Source organism: Daldinia vernicosa, assembly GCF_022497035.1.
Source record: "Daldinia vernicosa strain CBS 139.73 unplaced genomic scaffold F5Y00scaffold_35, whole genome shotgun sequence".
NCBI classification, from domain to species: Eukaryota; Fungi; Ascomycota; class Sordariomycetes; order Xylariales; family Hypoxylaceae; genus Daldinia; species Daldinia vernicosa.
In genome coordinates this window covers 7,304-31,439 of record NW_025953951.1, presented here as the reverse complement: position 1 = coordinate 31,439, position 24,136 = coordinate 7,304, and the positions used below count along the sequence as shown (strand labels likewise).

General features: G+C 47.0%; 4 protein-coding genes across 4 annotated transcripts; 2 read left to right on the top strand and 2 right to left on the bottom strand.

Moving 5' to 3' along the window:
- The first annotated feature begins 3 nt into the window (after positions 1 to 3).
- Positions 4 to 1,617, top strand: F5Y00DRAFT_119806 (proteasome). Its single transcript, XM_048004024.1, has 4 exons — positions 4 to 428; positions 492 to 676; positions 746 to 1,164; positions 1,220 to 1,617. The coding sequence occupies exons 1-4, from the start codon at positions 405 to 407 to the stop codon at positions 1,345 to 1,347; spliced, it is 756 nt and encodes a 251-aa protein (XP_047863208.1). The 5' UTR covers positions 4 to 404; the 3' UTR covers positions 1,348 to 1,617.
- A 183-nt stretch (positions 1,618 to 1,800) lies between these two features.
- F5Y00DRAFT_119793 (nucleotide-diphospho-sugar transferase) lies at positions 1,801 to 3,884 on the top strand. The gene is made up of 4 exons (XM_048004023.1): positions 1,801 to 2,143; positions 2,214 to 2,270; positions 2,337 to 3,506; positions 3,574 to 3,884. Exons 1-4 carry the CDS (start codon positions 2,078 to 2,080, stop codon positions 3,598 to 3,600), a joined length of 1,320 nt encoding a protein of 439 aa, XP_047863207.1. The 5' UTR covers positions 1,801 to 2,077; the 3' UTR covers positions 3,601 to 3,884.
- A 242-nt stretch (positions 3,885 to 4,126) lies between these two features.
- F5Y00DRAFT_271241 (uncharacterized protein) lies at positions 4,127 to 5,374 on the bottom strand. Its single transcript, XM_048012761.1, has one exon. It carries the CDS (start codon positions 5,118 to 5,120, stop codon positions 4,224 to 4,226), a length of 897 nt encoding a protein of 298 aa, XP_047863206.1. The 5' UTR covers positions 5,121 to 5,374; the 3' UTR covers positions 4,127 to 4,223.
- Positions 5,375 to 14,700: 9,326 nt separating this feature from the next.
- Positions 14,701 to 15,921, bottom strand: F5Y00DRAFT_254024 (uncharacterized protein; the record flags this gene model as incomplete). Its single annotated transcript, XM_048010122.1, has 2 exons — positions 14,701 to 15,309; positions 15,358 to 15,921. The coding sequence occupies 2 exons, from the start codon at positions 15,919 to 15,921 to the stop codon at positions 14,701 to 14,703; spliced, it is 1,173 nt and encodes a 390-aa protein (XP_047863205.1).
- Positions 15,922 to 24,136: the final 8,215 nt, after the last annotated feature.

Here is a 24,136-nt window from a genome sequence, read left to right as displayed (position 1 = left end):
GTACCTAACTCAAGCACTAGCCACAATAGCTTCAGCAGCAATCTGAGGCGTCAGGTAGCCGCACCTGCCGCACCCACGTTGATTACCTAAAGCTACCTAAGGTACAATACCTAGGTACCTAAGCCTTATGGGGTCAGTGCGCCTTCCTTCAAGTTATTCTCATTGTACGCGTCGGAGCTCTTGCCTAGCTGTTAGCCTTAGTTCAATAGCCCCAGCCTTTCCCAGAAATCAATTCGTGGTAGCATCCAACGTCGGAACTTTGATTAGGTACTTATAACAATATTTAAAACAAACACCACTAATCCGACTTCTACCAACAACAAACTGGCCTTCGTCAACTCCCTCTATTTTCAAGACTAGGAATAATCTTCTATTCTTGATTTTCACGGCCAGATTCCCCCACCATGTCTCGCCGCTACGATTCCCGAGTAAGCTCAAGAGCTACCTATCCCTCATAACATTCTATGCGCAGATGCTCACATTTCGACTAGACCACTATCTTCTCGCCTGAAGGTCGCTTGTATCAGGTTGAATATGCGCTCGAAGCTATATCCCACGCCGGAACTGCGATCGGAATCCTCGCTAAAGATGGCATCGTCTTAGCCGCAGAGCGCAAGGTTACGTCGAAGCTATTGGAGCAAGATACTTCAGCGGAGAAGCTCTACATCTTGAACGAGTGCGTAGTGGGATCACAGCTATATATGCTATATATCTAGGTTGACCTGTGGAAGCTAATGGGTTACAGCAACATGATCTGTGCTGTTGCAGGCATGACAGCCGATGCAAACATCCTCATCAACTATGCCCGACAAGCCGCTCAACGGTATCTCCTAACCTACAACGAAGACATTCCATGCGAACAGCTGGTGCGAAGACTATGCGATCTTAAGCAAGGATACACCCAGCACGGTGGATTACGACCGTTTGGCGTATCATTCATCTATGCGGGATGGGACCCCCAGCGACAATTCCAACTTTACCTAAGCAACCCATCCGGCAACTACGGCGGCTGGAAGGCAACGAGTGCCGGTGCCAACAATGCAAGCGCCTCAAGCTTGTTGAAGCAAGACTATAAGGAGGATTGCACATTGAAGGAGGCCTGCGGTATGGCAGTTAAGGTGCTAAGCAAGACTATGGACTCGACCAAGCTAAGCAGTGAAAAGAGTGAGTTCTCCAGAGGAATTAAACCATATTTGATAATACTAACATGACTTTCTAGTCGAGTTCGCAACGGTGGGACAGACCAAGGACGGTAAGATCTACCACCGACTTTGGAGTGCGGACGAGATCACTGCGCTCTTAAAGGAGCATGACCTAGCAAAGGATGAGAGCGCGGAAGATAAATGAGCCAGATTTTTTAGACCATAGACCCCGTAGGTCTAAAAGCGCCCGGGGTCGATCATGTATCAATATCAAATCATAGGAGCATTGGCTGATTTTGAGGTTGGTATATCGCCATACCCGAGTCAACATGATCAACCGGTTTTACAACCACGGTATTGAGTTTTAGCTGTTCTGAGGTTGAGCACCTGGAAGAGACCTATAGATACATGAAGAAAGCCACGTCAAAGAATTCTAAGCCCGAATCTCCTTTCTACCGGCAGTGATGTTAGATACAAGGAATTATGTGCAAGGAGGTATGTTAGTACCTTACGTACCGAATCTAAGGTATGGAAGTAGGTATCAGGTACCTAACGTCCCTAGTAACCGGTCGTAAAGTTAATCCCTCCGATTTGGACCCCAAAATCCATTGAAGGTCCCAAAGCCAATTGGTGCCTCCACATGTCGCACGCATGTCAGCGTGTAACAGCCATCAATTGAATCCTTGTTAGCTGCATGGACCCAAGAATTTCAGGTTAAGTAAGGTCAATTCAGGTCAGGTCAGGGGGCTAGACAACAACTAACAATAACTAACAACAACTAAACTTAAGGTTCCTTGCCCCGCCAAATAAAAACATCTTAGGCGAACTTGTGTCGTTGCATTTCAAAGGCTTCAAACTTCCTTTACCCAAATTCAGCTTGTACCTGAATCTAAGCTGCACCTCATTATTACCTATATACACATTTGTCGATCATCATGCTTCAGATTCCGCATCGAGAAAAAGCCAATGGTCCCAATAAGGGTACCAAAGCTATCATCCTAGTATATACACCCCCCACCTCTTATACGATAAATAAACTGAACTGGTACTAATCACAACGGTTCACTATAGGTTGGTGGTCCTTCAAGAGGAACCCGGTTTCGCCCTCTGTCGCTCGATGTCCCCAAGGTCTGCACATTGGCCGCCCCCTATAAAAGCACAATGTCTTCGCCATACTAACAAACGGTATAATAGCCTTTGTTCGATGTTGCCGGCCATCCCATCATCTGGCACTGCTTGACCGCCATTGCGAAAGTGCCCTCCATTCAGGAGGTTATTATGATTGGCTACTATGACGAATCCGTATTCAAGGACTTCATCAAGGAAGCTGCCTCAGAATTCCCCAATCTCCCTATCAAATACCTACGAGAATACCAGGCGCTAGGTACAGCAGGTGGCTTATACCATTTCCGAGATGCTATTCTTAAGGGTCGACCCGAGCGCATCTTCGTTCTCAACTCGGACGTGTGCTGTTCCTTTCCCCTCAACGAGATGGAGAAGCTATTCGACGACAAGGATGCCGAAGCTGTCATTCTAGGCACACGAGTAAGCGAGGATGCTGCGACCAACTTTGGTTGCATCGTATCCGATCAACACTCCCGTCGTGTGCTACACTACGTCGAGAAGCCCGAAAGCCACATATCAAATCTCATCAACTGTGGTGTCTACCTGTTCAGCGTCGACGCCATCTTTCCGAGCATCAAGACTGCTATCAAGCGAAGAACCGACCGACCTCGACTAGTATCGTATCCCTCATCCGAGAACCTCGAGTCAAGCTTCATGGCCGACGAAGATGAAGAGCGCAAGAACGAAGTCATTCGTCTGGAACAAGACATCCTGAGCGATCTGGCCGACAGCAAGCAATTCTTCGTCTACGAGACCAAGGACTTCTGGCGCCAGATCAAGACGGCTGGATCCGCCGTCCCAGCCAATGCGCTATATCTGCAAAAGGCCTACCAAACCGGATCGAACGAACTTGCGCAGCCTTCTCCTAATGTCATACCGCCTGTCTTCATCCACCCCTCCGCGCACGTTGACCCCACTGCTAAGCTTGGACCTAATGTCTCTATCGGACCCCGAGCCATCATTGGACCTGGTGCAAGAGTCAAGGAGTCTATTGTCCTCGAGGACGCGGAAATTAAGCATGACGCTTGCGTGTTGTACTCCATTGTCGGCTGGAATAGCCGAGTTGGTGCCTGGGCTCGTGTTGAAGGTACACCCACGCCCGTCACAAGTCATTCCACCAGCATCGTGAAGAACGGTGTGAAGGTGCAAAGCATCACCATTCTAGGAAAGGAATGCGGGGTTGGTGACGAAGTCCGCGTACAAAACTGTGTCTGTTTGCCTTTTAAGGAGTTGAAGAGGGTATGTCATACGAGTCTATCTCGAATGTTAAAGCCGTTAGGTGATATTAAGCTAACAAACTCGATAGGATGTCTCTAATGAAGTCATCATGTAAGGACGATTACTACGGTAGAGCAAATTACTTGCAGCCTCTCTTCTCCTTATGACGTTAGAGGACACAATTCGTTCTCAGTTCGGTGTAATGGACTTTCAAAAAAAAAAAAGGAAAAAAACCCCTACTATGATACCTTCGGCGCGACGTACTAGCCAGCCAGATAGTCTAGAAGTTATATAATTGGCAATGTTTCTGTTTTCGAGCGTCGTTTTAGCTTCTTCTCTTTACTCTGCCAGTGTAGAGCTACGACTCTGAATCTAGGTTTCATAATGCAACTATCAGTGATAACCTATTCGTGCCGTGCTGAGAAATATCATAAGCTGTTGTTCTCCCGTGATATTGTTAGATAAAGAAACGTCAGTCTCATCGTATGTTTACACAATAGCATATCAGGTAGAGGTAAGTAGAGGGTCCACGTTCAAGTTCAAGCCAACAACACCCAACACACATAAACCACATGTAAGAACAAATGATATTAAGACCGAACTATTTGGCGCAACAAACTAACCGTGGACTCAGTCCACAAGGCGAATATAAGTAGAAGCAGCGCTCAAGAAGGTAGAAATATATAACGCAGTCCTAGCGACTTCCAGAGCATACATACGTCTCTCTCGGGACCATCCCTACCGATACGCGAACGTTGTGTTCTCTGCTTCGCCCGTAACCCCGACGCGCTCGTCGTACCCCGGCCCCGGCCCCGTATTCTGCGGTGCGAAGAGCGGCCTGGGACCCCCTGCGAGAGCGCCGCCCGCGACGGAGGGCTGAGACTGCCTCCACGGATGAGAGTCCCGCCACGTCGGCGGATCTTCTTGCCACGGCGGCGTCGCCATCCATTCTCCGCTTGGCGGGCGGACAACATCGCCGGCGTCGCTTCCGCTTCTTAGATGTGCTTGTTCCATGATTGGAGGTGCTGGGGGCGGTGGCGGCGGCGGCGGCGGCGGTAGGGGTAGGGGCATGCTTATTTGGGACATGTGTTCTTGTTCTTGATGGGACCTTGCGAGTTCTTCGTCCCGTAGCGCATCGATTTCCTCCTGGGCTATCCTCGCTCTCCTCCGCCGTCGACAGAAGAAAAATATTAGGCCCAGTATGGCGATGATGCCTACTGCTGACCACACGCCGATGGCTACCCTGGCTCCTACGCTTAGACTCCCCGGGGGCTCGGTGGTCCCGATTGCTGGTCGTCCTCCGCCGCCGAAGGCGACGCCAGCTTGAGGTGAGTCTGGTATGCTGGGTGTATCTTCCTTGTCGGCGTCCTCGGAATCGCTAGATGCTGATGAGTCGGGCGATGATTGGCTATCTGACGAGCCCTCGCTCTCTTCTTCCTCTTCCTCCTCCTCCTCCTCTGGTACAGACGCCTGCCTCCTCGAGGTATTTATGATCCTGTGTCTTCGAAGGAAGTTATTAAGCGCCTCTTCCGGCAACGAGACCTCGCTAGCGCTGGTGCCCTGGATCCAAGCAGCAGTGCTGACGAAAGTTGCAACGCGCGCTGCGCTGATAGCCTTGGGGAACTTGTAAGGCATTGTGTGTAGTTAAAACTAAAAGAAAAGAAACGAATGGACTGTCGTCGAGACGAGTAAGCCGGCCTCGCGTCCTCTTAGTGTTCTTGGCTCGATTGATACTTTACTACTACACGTGGTTCCACCAGGGACTAACAGCGGTAGTATAGTCGATCGATGATGGGAGGAGAGATCGTACTTCGACGACTGGGGGATCACGAATGTCGATGAGCAACTACCCTTCAACTCGTCCTGAAGGTATGGGTGTTTGGTCGCCAAGGAACATTGGAACAAGAAGAAAGGGACAGACGATCTTGGGGAAAGATCAATAACTAGTATATACATGTTACTAACTAACTAGAAACCCAGAAGCGGTAATTAGGCACACGACAGTCGGCGATCGACATCTCTCCTATGGGAGCCGTGCCGCGACCAAACCAAGTTTAAAATGTTTTACATAGAGCTACTACAGTGGGGGACTGAGTACCTTGTGCTTCAGTGCTTTGATCTCGAATTGTGTTGTAGAGTCGTAGTGGAAGTCCAGGGTTGACGATGAGATGAAACGAGATCTCAATGCCAAGAGTATCAATGTTCTCTTGGCGAGCCTCATCGTTAGTTCAACTTGCTAACGTCTCAGCTAATCAGCTAATTTCCGACTGAAAGATAGCCTCGCGAAAGCCAAGCTTTATCCTAGACGAGATCTGACGGTTATCGTCAGGGAAGATTCAATCAGTTAGCGCCGATGACGATCACTTCACGAAACAAATACGCGTGGTGTACCTCGTCATCAAAATGTTTCAACCTTACCATCTATCCCTTAACCCCCATTTTTCCTTTATATTCATAGGGCAGTCCTCATATATGAAAGTTTCGAGGAGGACAAGCTCCTAGTCTATATATCTAAGGGGTTCCAGTCAAGCTTACCATACCTACTGCCGTCACAGCCGGTGGATGTTAGAGCACGTTGGATTCTAACTTGGTTCTCTAATTCTACCCAATAGCACTTCATCGGATCCGAGTACCGGTCTGGTATGCCTCGTTGCACCCTTCGAACACTACCCAGGAATACACATGTGTCATTCGCGGCCGCATTAACCAGTTTATGAGCCATAATAAGGCCTGTCCTAGAAACATGTTAAATACCAAAGCTTTCGTATATATCAGGAGATTATTTTTAATACTTTCTTTCTTAACCGAAGCGCAATATCCCAAGGACGCAATTAGGCGTGTCAAATCGTGCAAATAAGAAACGACGCGACTTGGTTACTAGTGTCTTTTTCACAACAACTAACTAGAGGTCTTCTCGTGTTTACCTATTATTACATATTTATGCGACGGAAAACCTTTAGAGTACATGTGCTCACTATGCATAATATCGGTTTCCTCGCCGGAATCTAAGTACATCGTGAGGATATCGGTCTTGTACTAGTAGGTTAGGGATCGTTCCCTAGTATCTATCATATCGGTTACTCCCGCCGTATATCTTGCTGCCAAAGGGTTTGAACACCATGAAAACATAGATTACAACTAACCCATGCGGCTCCCTTCGTCACCTCTCATTAGTAAATATCCTACAAGTTGCTGATCTTCTAGGCTTATAAAGCAGTACGAGATAACTCTGTTCTACTTTGTGATAATGATAATCAGATAAAATTGTAGCCTACCCTCTCTTGTTATCCTCTTACGACTTGGCTATTGCTATGAAAATTGAAGAGTGTCACTTGCCTAGCTCGTTCGTCATTTAGGATACGCGATAGATTTATAAGTAGAGAGCTCTACGAAGCTTACCTAGTAAGCCTGAAAGGAAAAAATCCTTCTATGGTGCTATCACTTTTAAGTTCAATCTCACGGCTTATTAGACGATATCGTCAACGATGTAGAAATAAAGCATAGCATATTCACCTTGCGTATATTAAGGATAGGGCTGTTCAGAATTTTACTTAAGGACTTGACACTACCCTCTGGCGGCACAAAAGACGGCTAAGGAAAACTTCTTTATACTAGCTCTATTGGCTTCTGGTAGCATATATCTCACGATGACATCCCTATGCGAGGGGGTTTGCATAAGTGAAAGCAGTTGAAAAGTAACGTAAAATGGGCAAGTACCTATCCAGGTAACCCAACCGTATCCGGATCAACTAATGCATGTTAAGACTTATCACATAGCAAACGTTGCTAGGTAAGATATCGCGTCTAGGTGATAGAATGGCATCTGCCAGCTGTAAGAGAGGCACCGCACTTCGATGACAACGTCGTTGCTAGGCATCTACAATGTACCTACACATGGTAAACTTATAACCCCCACTAAGAAGTTCTTCCATCACCCTGGATCAGTAACCCTAGAACAAAATGACCATTTAGTCTAGCGGTTAGGGACATGAAAGGCTAGAAAAACCCCTCGATTACCCTCGAAGGGGTTTTTCATAGGACTTGCTTACCTCGCATCTAGAACTACGAGAAGGTCAACTCGTTGGTTCGAACTCGACAGAAGGTTGGCAAGTCTGAACTTTTTGTACTTTTTTTTTTCTTCTTTTTTTCGTGAAGGCATTTTAGATTTCTATTTTTATTTTTATTTTTCAATGTTCAAAACGCAGTGTTCATTTGATGGGATATTTTAGGTACCTAAGACTTTCGCCAGCGGTTCCCTTCCCTACCTACCCCTTAACCCTACATTTTATCTGAGTAGGTAGGTAACCAAACACTGCGTCCTTTCTACGAGACATAATATCAGAAACCATCGAGTAGTAGAGATTTAAATAAAGTCAAGGTTCTAGTTAAAAAAGGGAAGAAGGAGATAGATTCTAAAATTAATAAAGTTACCCGTGGGATCAAAAATCTTCAGATACCCTACGACATATGCTTCCACCTTTGGTTTATGATTACCCAACCCATCTATTTCTTATAGTATTCCATGTTTTCCTACCATTTGTGTGACTAGAAAGAATCAAATGCATTTGAGAAGAGCGGAGTCGAATAATGTTCTGCAGAGGCGGCCGTAGATCTATTAAGGAGAACTAGAGTAGCACACTCTAATCAAGTGAGTTAATATCAATCAAAATTTGAAATGGACGGCAATGTAACATGTTGAGAGCTAGCTGGTTTTAGTAATAGGTGTGCATATGTATATATATGGGCCAGAGTCCACGTTTAATGGAGGTTCTCGCCGCGCGATGGCATCGGTGAGCATCATGGAGGCGTCTAAGCACATCAAGTCCAGCAGTCTAAACCATCTCAAATTCCATTGAGATACGTCGCATAGTATAGACGGCTCTTTTCAAGCAGAAAATAATAGCTAAAGTGTGTAGTTAGGGAGATAATAAATGACAAAGTCAAAGCCAAAGGTCTCGACAACAGATCGCCATGCATGTCGATAGTCACATTTCTCGAGTTCTAGACCGCACATACCTACCTAAGGTAGATACTACATGTCAAATCGATATCCGTAAAGTCAATCAAAAATACTATACACCAGAGAGCCTAGAAAAGGTGTATTACTATCGTACGCAACAGGTTGGCATATGATGCAGGTCCGCTATATGGGGTATGGATCTTTCAACGTTGCCAATTAATATATACTCTAGACCCTGCATACCTATTTTGAGCAGTACGTGTTACTACATATGCGCACCTACGAATCTCTAAGGTTGAGTTGGCATAGATAAAGATGGAGGTAAGTAGTCGATATCAAGGTGGAACAGTGTAAAAGCTGTTTCTCTATTTCGACTATTGAATACACCCCGTGGTACTATAATGACCGACCCTACATTATATATTACCTATATGGAAAGACGAGATACAAGGTGTAACTATATAAAGAGTGCGGCTATGAAATGCTATAGACTTTGATTCCAAATTGTGAAACTATAAAGCATAGCCCCCACTAATTAGCAACTATATAAACCCTGGATATAGTCAAATGGAGTAATAAGATCCCTGCAGCCCGTATTCCGAAGCCGTAGGCCCGGCGCGGAGCCGAGTAGGGGATCCCAGTCGCCACGCGGTGCTAGTCGCTAAGGCCGGGACCGCCCCCGTGGTACAGGCATTAGGTATTGTACATGAATAAACACGTGTTACGGTACATGCATGCCTCGGGCGCAGTCCCACGCCCTTCAGCCTTTCAGCTGTGGCTATTATTGGGGGTGTGGTATTGCTCGACTTATACCTAGTATAACCCGGGAAATGGGTGTATATTCTAAGATGCAAGTACGACATCTGGCTTATGCTAAGGGAGGATGGGGTCAGAAGAGGAAGAGATAGGATGGGGGAAAAGGAACCCCCCTACTAGTAAATCCCACGAGTATTCGCCGTAACCTCCCGATGCGACAGGTTCGCCGTGGGTATCCGTCACGTCATAGGAGAAATGAACTAATAGATAGCTCCGTTCTGTTATTTGCGGTAGTGAGAGTGCAGCTTACTGAGTCACGTTCCCGGGCGCGTGCTACGTAAACGCTGCGAGTATCCGATATCAGCTAGCCCGTGACAATATCTCAATATACCCACGACCTATCGAACAGGTTCGAAGAGAGAGACATCAAGTTTACTAGAAATTAGGCAGCGCCGCTAAGTAGTAGCCTCATTATGCCTGGGTCAGGTGAGGCAGAAGTAATATGTAGGTTATTCTAAACTTGTCCCGTAGAGTGAGGGCTGGAAGAGGGGTTGGTAGTATCGCGATAGCAAGTAGGGCTATGACACACATACGAAGTTAGGTGAGATTACACTGCATGCGACATAGGTAACCTGGTTGTATTCCCTAGGGGCGTACAAGGGAACTAGGATTCTAAGGCAGCCTGGATATCTATAGCATCCATTTCATCCTACAGACAGTCTCAGGGGATAGGGGGACACCCGTTCGCAATACCTCCACCTCGGGCCGATACGTATAGCATTGCTCCCTAATGTGCCCTAAGGACTTTGCGATATGTATGAGGTTCTAAAAATGAATGGGATTTACACATCTAGACTCGGCTTTGGAAGGGAGAAGAGGGGTTGGGTTAGGTTGGGTTGGCAAAGTCTCAACTCCCTACCCTATCGATAAAGGAACAAAGATGAAAAAGGGGGGAGCAAGTGACTGGTACGATACGCGAGTAGGATGAGTATAGGTCGATAAATTAATCTTGGGTTAGGTACCTAGACGCTTTACTTTCCGTTGTGTCTTGGTGCAGGCTGTGCTAGTGTGACTATAACCCTACGTACAGATGATGATGAGGATGTTTACTTCGTTGGCGGGGGTCTCTGCCCCTCTACTACGTATGACTTGCATAGACGCCGGTATCCCCTAAGCCAAGTCTTCGAGAAGTCGAAGAATTCCATGCCTGCCCACGTCAATTGCAGCAAGGAGACATGTACATATAACACGTCAATTACATAGATAAGGTACTGTGCCTAAATGCTAGTTACTACTATCAATCTATCTTCACGCCAATGAATTTGTCTATCGAATGATTCTACTATGTAGGTGGTGGCAATGTTATCCAGCTGTCTGCCTGATGATCTTGTGTAATACACGAACTTGATCATTTATATGTAGGAACTTACACGTATACGATGTTCCCGGCTAGAAGACCACTATTACGAATTATAGACGGGAACTAGGTATGTAATTGATGCAAAGATACGAAATGCCACCATCAATGTGTTTGCTTGGCTGTTTATCGTCCGACATTAGGAGAGGGGAGCCGGTCGATCTGTTAGACAGAGTACGGGGCCGCGCATATGCTCGCTGCGTACTAAGCCTTACGAGAAATATACCTAAGGTATTGTACATAGTAAGGGTATGTTTCCGAATGTAAGGGAAGAAGGGAAGAAGGCATAGGCATACCTTTCTCACGTTGAGCCTATTTCCCGTGCCATTCATCCCCCTTCTCCTTGATGGCGCGAGACTCAATTCGTCTGGTGTGTGGTACAAAGTAGAAAGTAGGTGGGTAAAAATATACTCCTTTCCTTTCCCTTCAATTCGAAGAGTGTAGCGAAATAAGAAAACTGTGTCATATCGGCCAGCTACTGTAGGAGGTAGTATTCAATGATACTATTTCGGTCGTGGGCCAATGCGACTTTATGTATGCACTGCTGCTGCGCAAAGAGGCCGGCGCCTTGCCGTTGCTTACATGACAGACCGACCTAATTTACCTATTATATACCATCCTACTTGGGACTTTGGCCCCTTATCTGCCGGGGGAAATGAGGGCTAAGGGCTATTGAAGCCTCAGCACTGAGCACGTACTACATGGATGAAGATTCTGACCTGTGATTGGACATACAACGTGCCCCAGCTCGTGGCAGAACCCCAAAATGGAACATAAGGCGAGATGGATGGGCGGGTGAATGGACGAAAATTTGATCTGATCACATCAGCACGTAAATAACATAGTCGCCGAGATTCCTAAACGACCAACTGCCGCGACAGACGCGGCTGGCTTGACAAGGAATAAGGGAGGTTGGCGAGGTTGGTGGCCTTTTGTGTTACTTATTCGGGTCGCCTGTAAGAAAGGAGTAATAACTTTGACTTTGACGAGGACCAACCTGCATTCCTTCAGCAAGCTGCAAAGTATCCCTTTCTACAAGTACATGCGGTCCATCCGCTCTGTATAATCGGCCGCCACCTCCGATAGGTCCGAAAAGCCCATATGGTATGCAAGGTACTCAACCTTGGTTCTGTTATTATTCTATCCCTACTTTTGATCAATGAAGAATACTGATACATGATCCAATTCTTCCATGCCAGGGATGTGTTGATGTGATTTTGGCCTGGAACACAACCAACGCAAATAAACATCGAGTCTCACATGGGGAGGTATGTATAGGTGTAAGTGTAAGGGTATATACTTTGCTGTTTAATACACACCCCCATCCATCAGCTCACTAGCCACAATTACGATTACACGATCACTTGCAGGAGGATGATATACAGTCAAACAGGTAATTGGGACGAATTGTCTCAGTATGTATGTATGTATATAGGTATAACCAGCCTAAGAAGGTGTAGGTATTTCATGATGCCTAGTAGAAAAGTAGAAACTGCCATTAGAGTTACAAGAGACGAAGGAGAACTTTCCTTGTCGCTCTTCGCGTGGCAGTGGATTCATGTACTGTAACCTCGCAGCGGCGGAATCCTAAGGCGCTCCAAGGCTCCTCCTCCCATGTCGTCGCCGGTCGCTGTGCCGTACACTTTACGATACAATGACCCCTACACTTCCACCCACACAATCTAAAAGGGGCCTACAGAGTGCAAGTATCTACCAGGGCGAGCAGCGGTGCGCATATGAGCGGATCCGTTGGCGCCCTATTCAAATTCGTAGGTGCCTAACAACAATGCTATGACGGAAGGACAAGTTGGAACAACCAATTCACTTTGTGACTTGAATGATGAGTGGTAGACTCGCTCATTCGATTGATAACTCATCGACAGACCGGAAAGAGGGGTAAATGAACTGACGAATGAGACACCTGGTGGCCCGCCGGTTCGATGGCCGTGATGATGCCAGCCTTTGGTATACTATACGCACGGAGGGGAGTAGGAAGTCTAATCCTGTATGTACTGTAACCAGGAAGGAAAAAAAAGAAGTTGACATGCAGACTGCTGCAGCTTGGACCACGGAACGCGGACGGACTTGGATATCAGACTGTCAGAACAAGACATGGGGTGATCAATCGCTAAAGGAGCCTGTAAGAACCCCTAGAAGAAAGCCAATGCGGTGGAGGATTAGGGATGGACCGCGTCCTGTAACCCTAGCGATGGAACCCTAACATGGCACTCGGCCTCATATCATGACCAAATAATAATAACAACAACAACAATTATCATCATCATCATCGTGAGAGTCAGAGTTAGATACAGGAATCCGGGGACAGATCAAACAACTCCTCAACCTACTTGTTATGCTAAACAAGCAAGCATAATCGTATATACATAATAAATAATAAAACTTCCTCAACATTCTCGTGTTCGTGTTCCAAGACCGCGTGGTTGAGTGGCTTAGGCATGAAGGCCAATCTCGGCCAAACAGACCCCGTCGGCACACACACAAAATTAAACGAAGAACATGGAAAGAAAAAGAAAAAAAGAAAAAAAAAATATTGTAAGAGACTAAATAGAAAAAGGGTTCAAAGGATTTTACTTATGTATACCTCATATTAATAAATTATCATTGCATTGCGCCATTGGAACGGAGGCTGACACTGCATGGGATCCATCCTTCAACTTTTTTTTTCCTTTTTTTTCTTTTTACACTGCTTCAATCTACCTTTAGGTAGGTACCTGCACCTAGACAGGAAACGTATTATGGCTGCAGGAAGTTACGCACACAAATTTACCGAATGTGTCAAATTGAAAACATGATTAGCTTGGCGACAAGACGGAGTGAGATATCTGGCAAGATGATACGCTGTGGGAAGATAGTCCAAGAAAATACATGAGTAATCAACAACACAAAATATGCGATTAATCATCTAAATCCATGTCTCTTTAAGTCAGAGACAGAATAACCCACCGATAGAGCTCTCGCTGCAACAACGTTAGCAAACGGGTCCTGATCTAAGACCGCATATCCCACACACAGGTGATTTCGGCAGCAAGCATATGCATACTACATGCAAACATAAAGGACCGCGGGACAAGAACATGCATAAGTGCAACACCATGTGCAAGGTAACTAAATGCGTGAGGAAACTTGATTGCTATTCAAGCACTGAGGCCTATCGTCATATCACACTCGAGATGGGATCTCTTTCATAGATAAAAGGCGGCAGATGTAGAAGAAGAATAATAATAGTGGTCTTTTTGTCTTCCTGAGATTCAAGCTACATAAACAATGAGAAGAAAAGGGGGTATCTCCCAGCCAGCCAGTACAACCATATCCCGATCTTTAATAGAACACGCAGAGGATCCTCTATAACTGTATCCTTGCGGGAAAAAAAACAATAAAACAAAATGCCACCTTGTTCGACCCAACGCCCGCTCATATTCGCGCAGGCCGCTAACTGGTGAAGCAAAACATAACTCGGCTGGAGTAACGAATCCATCATCCATCACTAATATCAATAAAACAATAACCATTAAAACTCTTTTATATGGTTGGGCCATAGCCAACCTCGTGTAATATCCCATCAACGGCTTCCGTAATGCCGTGGCGCAAAATAAAACAATTCCTTCTCCAAAGACCAACTTTTGAGTTCCCGAATAATGTCCCAAAAGGGTATATCGCTCGTGTCCTCGTCAACTGCTTGCGCGGTGAGCGTGTGTGCAATATAGACACGCATTCTCCTCTCTTCGTCCGGGGTATCTTGGAAAAAACGAAAGACGAGACAGGAAAATCCAGGCCCTTCTTCCCTCGATGCATGCGTGGTGTGCCCTGCGGCGTGTGTAATATGACAGATGAAAGAAACCCTGAACGGGGAAATCCTGGTATCGATGTGTCACTCCGGAAATACGACCCAAACAGGAGATCCGTTTCTACTTGTACACGATGGCTATAGCCATCCTTCGTCCTTTTTCAATTGGTTTTTAGTAATATGTTATGGTCCATCCTCGGAAAATATTGGGTCCAACGGATGGGAGTAGTAGTGGTAGTAAACTCTGGGGGAAAAAACAAATGAAGGGTCCGGGTATCTATTGTTTGGGCCTCTTCAATATGTCTTCACAGTTCGCATCGAACCGCAAGTTCCAAAGACGGACTTGCTGCATAAAAGCCTCGGTGCGCTCAAGCTCCCTCTCACGGCCAAAGATGGTCCTGACGAACTCCACTCCGGCATTTTGTCCGAGGTGGGATGCTTCCTTAGCCTTAGAGGATCTCAACATGGGGGCCTCGCATTTCTTGAGCAAGACGCGAAGCTTGTCCGTCAAGCGTTCACCGGACTCAATAAAATCTTCAATCATCTCCTTATTCGCTTGGGTCCGGACCTCGGGTACAACTTCCTCGGCACGCTTTATCTTGCCGGACAATTGAATAAGAAGAACCCATAATTCGCCGGCCACATCAGCAATAGGAGTGGAAGCTCCGTGGTGGTGGACAGTCCAATCATAGATCCACTTTCCTAAAGAGTTTGAATCGAAGACACTACCTAGCAACATGATGGGTTCCTCGGCGGGATCCCAGTTCTTCAAAGAGTACCCCGGAGGGATCCGGTGTTTCCGGGCATCGGCCTCGGTGGCTTTCTTCTGCCCCGAGACGGCAGCCTTCTTCTTGTGGGAGCTAGAAGGACGTGTAGTAGCGGGGCGCTGGATAGGTACAGTAGTGGCGGAGGGACGACGGGTGTGGTGGCCGACCCTCGTAGCGGAGCGGGCTGGCGGCTCCTCGAAATGGGGATAATCGGCTCTTTCTTTCTCGTAGAACGACGACGGCATGCCCTGCGAACGGTAGTAGTGATCAGTGCCATGTCCCGGAGCAGCATAGAAAGAATCTCTGCGCTTGCGACTCTTGGACTCCGCAATCAACACGCATCTGACCCCATCGATCTCGAAAAACTCGTCCTCGTCGGAGTCCCCATGAGAGGCCCGATTGTATGAGAAGGAGCTCCGACGCTCGCGCCTAGGCATGTGATGCGACCCCATTGAGAAACTGTGCTTTCGCGAACTCACATTCGGGCTTGGGCCGGTAGCATACTCGCCGGTGCTCGTATACCGGGGTGAGAAGGCGGTCGACGGTCGGAAGTCGGGGACGCCGGTGCTAGCGTTACGACCATGAGCTCGAGTAGCCGGTCGCTGGGGGGTCTGAGCTGGGTAAAATGGGTAGTGACGTGGAGAAGGTGTTGGTGAGGGACTCTGTACGTCGTAATAATAACCCGCATCACCTCCTCGAAGAGGGGTCCCGTATGGCGACCCGTAACTCATCTTGCCGAAGTCTTGCGCAATGATTGCCGCCGTGATTGCGAAATATTTCTGGTTCAACGTCTCTTATGTGTGGTCGCCCCCAATGCGACTCGATGATAAAATGTCGTCGTGGTTTTTTAGGTTTCGATGTTTTCTTTTTTTTCTGAATTAAATGGCGCCTGTGTCGTGACGCTGGAGGAAGTGACACCTGTCACCTTGGTATGTGGTCGGTGGGAAGAGGAGAGGAAAACCGTCTTCTTTGAGAGAACATGTCAAGATTTGGTGTTTATATCCCCCAGGAGGATTGGGCATCAAAGTCGATGAGTGGTCGACTTCGGATGTTGAAGGCGCTGGAAGAGACTGGACTGTTCTAAAAAGTCCAGAGTGGAAAATTCGTTTGGGGAAAACGAATATCAAATACAAATAATGTGGATGCGATTGTAGGATGAGTCAATAGATATGGCAAAAGCCAAACTTGGTAGAAGAGGTGAACCGTCGGAGGTGGTTGGGCGAGGCGAGTGGTCTCGTTTAATAATAACAGAAATATTTGGAGCAACCAACGGCCAGGCCAAAATTTTTTTTTTTTTTTTACTGTCGGGGGGCTAACAAGGGTTGTCAAAAAGAATTGACAAGGGGGACCCCCTACCAAGCCTAATCCTAGCCTAAAAGTAAAGGTACCTTGGCAGGATTTGGGTATGCGCGTAGTCCGGTACGTACAGTACATCCAAGTAGGGTGTGTGCTGAGCTAGCCAAGGGCAGGGGTGTATGCGCAGTATGTCCCTCTATGCACACACTCACACACACTTTCAGTATTAGTCAACTTTGGACTCTGGTGTAATGGCACAGCCACAACGTCTGACGAGAATCCGCTCGCACTTTGTTTCTGATTCGGTATCCAATCGCATTTAGTTGTCCACTGTGAGCTAAAATGGTGATTTAATTCAGCTGCTTCTCGCTGCAAATCGGTCCGCGTAGCGCTGAATGATTTGATAACGCCAGCGGAAATAAATAAAGGCCACGCCTACCCAACGTCGTCGTATATCGCTTGTAGCCTGGGGATCCTCCTAGGCGGCGAATACGATTACGATGACGTTTGAACAAATGCGCAACTCTTTCAATACCCTGTCACTTGGCTATCATAGTTCAGGCAATTCGGAGCTCTCCATAGTAAAGGGTCATCGCAATAGATATGAGTCCCGCTGGTCCCTAGTGAAAACGGAAACTGCAAAAAATTTTCGTGAATGACGATGCTTTGAGGATCCTGGGTTTCAGGGTTGTTAAGATATCGGCTGTCCTTTAGCGAAATTGTGATTATGGCCTCCCTGTTCCGTCTCGGTCCTGGTCCTAGTCCCTGTCCCTGGCGCACCGACAATATCCCAACGATTTGGACGGTATTAAAAAGAAGAGCAAAGAAAAACTTGAAAATTTTTCCCGAGTCAAGGATCATCAAGGATCCATCGACAGAGATTTCAAAACCCCAGGCCCCCGTTTAGAGATTGAGGCGCAATGGAGATTAATGCGGCGAAATTCAAAGATATCGCTCGCTTTGGGCTTTTTGTAAACGAGATGGTAAGCCGTGTTAGATCCGAGTAGAAAAATTTTCGACTCCTCTGGTTAAATTAAATCAGAAAGAAACAAATCTGTAGAAAATCCGTGTTAATCCTAGTGGAAGAGGGAGTCGAGTTGTAGCTTGTCTGTTTGACAGATATGGTAGATGACACGATCCTTATGCTCCAGATTGGACACACCCCGAGGGTTTAGGATCCTTCTTTGTCAAACGACGTTGATGAGTAATAATGGTTATGTTCATTCAATCAGATGCTTTTCGCGTAGGTATCGCACAATCCGGCCGCGGGACTCCAACGGGTGCCGACAGCATACGGAGAGACGGAAGCTTTGGCCGGTATGCGAACTGGTCGAATATGTACCCGGAATAGTGGGGGATGGTTTATCCCCCTCAATTGTCGCAGCGCCTTGATTTAGATAATCCGACGATGAGAAAGAAATAGGTGAGAACGGGTTTAGTTCTCGCACTATTTTTATGCGGGTTGGAAATATTAGGGGTTAGGTGAAAAAAGGAGGTTAAGTCTAGAATGAGATTCGGGTGGTGCCGAGGAGGTATATGTAAGTTGAGATGGAAAGAGACGGGCAGACGGGAAGCAGCTGCCCTACCCAAGGTAAATTCTCTAGAGTCATTCTGTAATGTAGCACGATAGCACGATAGCATTGGAGTAGTTCCCGCGCGGGGAAGGTGCGGGTACAAGCCCAGGGCCGATTGTGCATACATAGTAGTGTACACTATGGATTACATACAACATTAGGTACAGGTATAGTGTGAAGTAGCCAAAAAAGGTATTTGCCTATACCCATTATTGGACTATAATACTACCTTTGCATCTCATCATCACCAGCCCTCTTGCCCCTCTTGCATACCTAAGAATAGTTGTAAGAGCGACAATCATCCCCCACCTACCACATTTAGCCTTCATAATAGCCTGCCCTCTTAGCCTCGATTTGTGATACCTACATGTGCGTATTAAAGGGACACAATCCGTCAATAGGTACGAAAGGATAAGACTTCGTAATCGATCCATTATACTCGATTATACTCGATTATACTTATATTTTTATCTATATAGGTATATACCTATATACCTAGGTACATACCTGAGACTACACGAGCATATAAAAAAGACTCAACCTACACATGTATAATCCCATTCATAGACACGTACGCTTGTGCTGACTGTTCTTTTGCCTCTTCCACCTCGGCAAACTCGCATCTCGCCAGGTTTTATTTCTTGGTGGCGTGGAACATAATAGATTGGATTGGAGGGTTGTAGAGTCTTACACACCCATTCAGAAACATAGAGTATCATCCGGCGCTTCCATCCTCGATATGATCCCGAAAACTAACTGAGTTCTCTTCATGCCTAGATTTAAGAGAAGACAGAAATTTACATAAACTGGATATGGTATGTACAAGATGCCTAAAAGGTAACCATCAAGGATTTTTCTCGATGCGTCATCCGATGAGCGTGATTTACACCTAGCGTTGTGAAAGGACCAATATAGATCTAGGCCAGAGAACTTCTAACCGATGATAGTTCGCTGTAAAGAGGGTCATCTGGGTCATCTGCACCCCCATGCATACATAGTGCATGGCGGGGAAAAAAAGACCAGGAGGTAAAAACGTGGGAGGTCGCAGCATAAGGTCCTCTCTCCCCTCTATTCTCCAATCACTCCTCCTGTTGACATGTACGTATGATGTCGATGACAGGCTATAAATGCCTCTAGATCTGTTATGAGTCGTTATTGGAGGTTATCATATGCGCAAACTTAATCTTGCGTTATTATATCTCGAAGTTGAGATTTGGTGTTGAGTGACCTGAGTGACGGGAATACTCCGTACAAATCAACTGGTCGGAGGCCTGTTGTTACAAGCAAACAATCTATAGATTGCTACATCGATCGCCACATCGATATTAATTGCCTGCTGAATGTATGCTTTGTATTACTACGCGTAGTCTTGGGCCGAAGAAGCTAGGTAAGTGGAAGACAACCCCGTAACCAACACTGCTGAAATACTGTCTACGCACGGACTCGCCCTCGGGTCTCAATCTGGGGCCAGCCAGAATCGCAATTCGTTGGTTCTTCAAGGACGTTCAGCCTCCGTTCCACCAAAATTGTCCGTCTGTATGATACCTATATCGAGTATTAAAGGCATAGTCCTGTTCCTCTTCAGTGTTCCGTTGTAGGTTACCCTGTATTACGACGCACGGCTTTGCCTCACACCCTTATGTCCTTCTCGGTGTAAGCAAGCAGGCAAGCAGACAAGGGGGAAGACGTCGGGGTGGTTGGTTAACCCGTTTACGAGTTACCCTGTTTCGGCCTTATTCCCTCAGCTTGACGCCTCAAGTCAATTTGATCTTATCACTACGGATTACCTATGTCCTATTGACCCCGAATTAAGACTTCGGCTCGTTCATGGCAAGAGATCTTCCCGAGGACAATCACTTCAAACATGATACCGAGGCGCTTAACCTAGACATTTCGGAACCATGAACAGACCAGACAATTTTTTCTCAGCCACCAAACAGAAACCTCACCAATAGTCTAATGCGTCACTGTTGGGATCGGTACACTTCGTCATGCGATGAGCCAATAATTCGAAACGGTGGGATTCTGTGCGACAAGTCTCGCACTTATTATTACCCCAGGGTCCTACTTCGTACGACGACAAGGACGATACGGATTAGAGAGCAAGCCACTTAGACATAGAGTGGACTCTGATCACTTACTATGGTAGCTCTAGGCTCCCCATAGGTGGTCAGCTCTCTAATTTGAAGGGCTAGGAGTCCGGCCCGGTTCGGCTGACAGGTGCTACTAATGCTTCTTCCCCGGCAAAGAACCACTATTGGATGGGTGCCTTTACGCTACACCTTCATATTTTCCGTACAGTATGAGAGAGACTGTCCTAGGCCACGATTCAAGCCGCAGATGTTCTGGAGCTATCGACTCAGCGGAGATTACACCCACTGCCGCGGGTCAATCCAGTACGCTACTTATGCTTCCAAAATCCATGCAGCCATGAGTAGAAGTACCTAGTGGAGGTATATACATACATGGGCTACATGGACTACAAGGGCTACACGGACCTACACGGACTCCAGGCCACGGACGCCATGGATTATTAGGTCTTGTAGTGTACCAGTCTTCCTCTCGTCTTGGCCCATGGATGTAGCAGCATAGACGGAACAGAGATTACCTGCTCCCCGTGCACGGCTGCATTCACCGGCCACACCTTAACAATCCCCTGGTCGTTTTTTTCTAGACCTGCACCCTTATTTTGGGTGTACATTCTTTTTGCTTTGTCCCGTACCCGGTCTTGGATAATAAGCCAATCCACTTTCTCATTTCTCAATACGACATAGGAGGGGAAAATTTTTTTTATTTCCAAATTCCTTCATTTCACTCCCTTCATTGCAAGACATGCAATGCAAAAAATTACATAAATAAATAAAGTACATGATCAAAGTACACATCGAAGGGATAGGATACCTAATGGAACGGCAGAGATGGATATGTACAATACCTCTCTCTGATACCATCGGCTTAGTATCAGCTGTGACTCATACGAGTAGACGTCATGTAGGTTTATGTCCTGATGCCCTGCGAGCAAAATCTCTGGCTGCAATGATGTCCAATGTCTGTAAGCTGAATGGGCCTTGTAAATTGTTTGGTCAATGGGGACCCGGCTTAAGACCACACTTCCTGCATCTGTGCATATCCCGATTGGGGCTGGCAGGGGTGTATAAAGCCCTTTAGAGGTCAATATCCCGTTTAAGCCACCTACTATAGTAGTCTATCTACATGGTATTTTATCGTGGTAATCCTTTTTCTATCTCCGCACCCAGCAGCCAATATCAGGGCCACTTTGTTGAATAGCGTCTTTACTCCACCAACTTTTTCAACAAAACAAACACAGAAGCTCGACCAGGACAAGAGACCCGACCCGGACGACCAGGACGACTTAGACGACTCTGGCACGATCACGAAGCAGATCCCCCTCATTTCTACCACTCACCGACTCTTACTGAGAAGTAGACAGCATACATATCTGCAGGATATTCGGAGTCTTTTACCCATGCCTTACATGCAGCTCGCAGGTATGTATTATACATACCGCCCCGGTCCAAGTTGTCTCGGTGACGTAGACGAAGCGCACAAAAATGAAATAAATAAAAAAAATTTTAGATTTGATATTGGTGCGATGACGACCCTCTGCCCCTCTCTTTGACCTTCTAGAAGGAGACGAAAAGGGGGAGCGAATGTATTCTAACGGCTTCGAATTGCATATTCGTTCTCCATTCCTTTCGAATTCGATACATGTAATCCACAGGCGGTGCCATAGTGTAATGGCTCTTCGAGGTTAGAGAAGGTATTGTTTTAAACCTATCAGGACTATAGCGACACCACCATTAGAGCACGCGAGAATGGTACTCCAACCATAAGTAGGGCTTGTAGCGCACGTGTTGGTATGTGATGGAGAAATGGGCGGCATTCATTTTCCCTAACCAGAATATTTCGTGATATGAATCTTGTTGTCTATCGCTATGCGTTGTTCGATCCATACGTAGTACCCCTGTCGTCGCTCACCTGGCCCCCCTTTTCATCATTGTCTCGTAGGCCTCCGAGATTTTGATTCGACATTGTCTCACACATCGAGATTATAAGAATGCCGTTATTATCTGCCAAATCGCAAAATGCCTTTTTTCAAGGTTGCGTAGGCTGGTACCTCTACATATCTCCCTTCGCGCGCCTAGCCAATGCTATGTTGCTATGTTTGGGAACTTAACTCATCAGGCGTGCGCAGCACGAAGGGAATCATCCTGCGAGGCGATACGGATAATAATACATACGAGTAGCTAAATCATTGGGACGGCGCGCCGGTCTATGTCTTTCATTTGCTACCATCTCTCGCACTGCCCGACGTCGTCTGCTATCTTAAGTATCGCACAGCACGGTCATACGGCAAGCAGGCCATAAATGTATGCCTTAGGCCACATCGTTACCTATGATGTTCTTGTCGGGAATTCTAGATACCGTGACCCAGAAGCCTGGGTATGCCGTATGCGTTGACGTGTCACTCTTCAAAACCAGACGAATGCACAGAGCATTGCGCGCTTCCATCGTGGCTGTGCTGCTATATTGTCCTGCCATGTCTATCAGGTCTAGGCCCTGGCATGTGACGAGATATTAACCCTCTAAACGGCTCTAAACTGGTCCTCACACCGCTCCACTTCGTTCCGGAACATTGCCCTTTTCGATCTCCGCCTCGTCCTTCGTCAAGTCGTGACAAACGCCCAACTATATTTCGACGCCCATCGAACCCCATCCATCCGTTGTCTCTCTGTCTATGCTTGCGCGGAATCACCGGCACCATAGATTCGTTGCCATGCTATCCGACGGCACGGGTATCTGTGTTTCCCGAAGAGGGAGGTAACCCGGAGCAAATCATAACCCACGATGGTAACGGGAGAGATTAGAAGTCCGCGGGCGAGAAAGCCATCATGATTAATTCTGGCGCGGACAATGATAGTAAGCGCCTGGTCTAAGGAATAGAGAGCAATAGTCACACACCTCCGGCGGCTGTTATCATGTAGTTCTTGTAAGTCCGACGATCGCCCACTCAAAAATTCTTCACCGTCATTTTCTGCGTAATACAACGGTACTCCTCATAGTTGGGACTGGCTACTACCGCGAGGCGTTAGCTCCTCCATATTCCCTGTCTATCAATCAAGTTTCATAAGTTTGGGCAGTGACTCACCGCATACGGACTCGATTCTCTCGACGGCGAAGTGGGCACCCGAGCTTCGGAAGCCCACCAGATCAAAGGGAAAAAGTCCGAAATCCCACACAATACCGCCACTACCCTGGTGACTCTATTTCGAACCCGTACTAAACCTCGCCCTATATTACAACAGTGATGAGGACAATACCGCTGACGATACCGCTGACGACTGTGACGACTAACATGCTGGCAGCAGTAAAACATTGGCTAAACCCAGCCGTGAATTTCACCATTAGGAGGCCATGGGCGTATTCACGTTGGTGCTGAACAGGCAGCAGCCTCGCAATATTCCAGTACATCCCTTCCTCGCTGCGACGTAACGGGGGCGAAGGCAGACGAGCCTCAGTGTCGCATTTCATATATATCGCAATGGCGACGCGTCCCCTACTACGCGCCTAACTTAAGCCTATCAAACGTCGCATCCTCAGTATGGCTCATCCACCCCACGCCGGCGTCACACGTCAGCCTGTTGCCCGCCTCACGCCTCACGCCTCACGCCGGCTATCTAGATTCCCGCGAGGCTGCGGGCTGCCGTCCAGACCCCAATATGTAGGTAGTTACACGATCCCAAATCCGGTCGCACAAGCAGCCATAAGAAGTCCCCCATTCGCAAATCGAACCCCAAGATAGGCATTTTCGTGGTGAAACCATAGCATCAGCCCGGCTTGTGCAACCAATCAAACGATGACTAAATTGCTTCGCCCTTTATGAGTCACATGAGTCACTATCCCTACGTCCACGCCCCCTAGCCTTCTCGGTATCCTGAAGTTGACGATATCAGATGATCTATCGTGGAGGTCGACAGTGCTGACACACTGGGCCATCTAGCTTTACACAAGTGCCGGATATCTGGAGGTGGCTGTGCACTCACTCTCTTGTTTG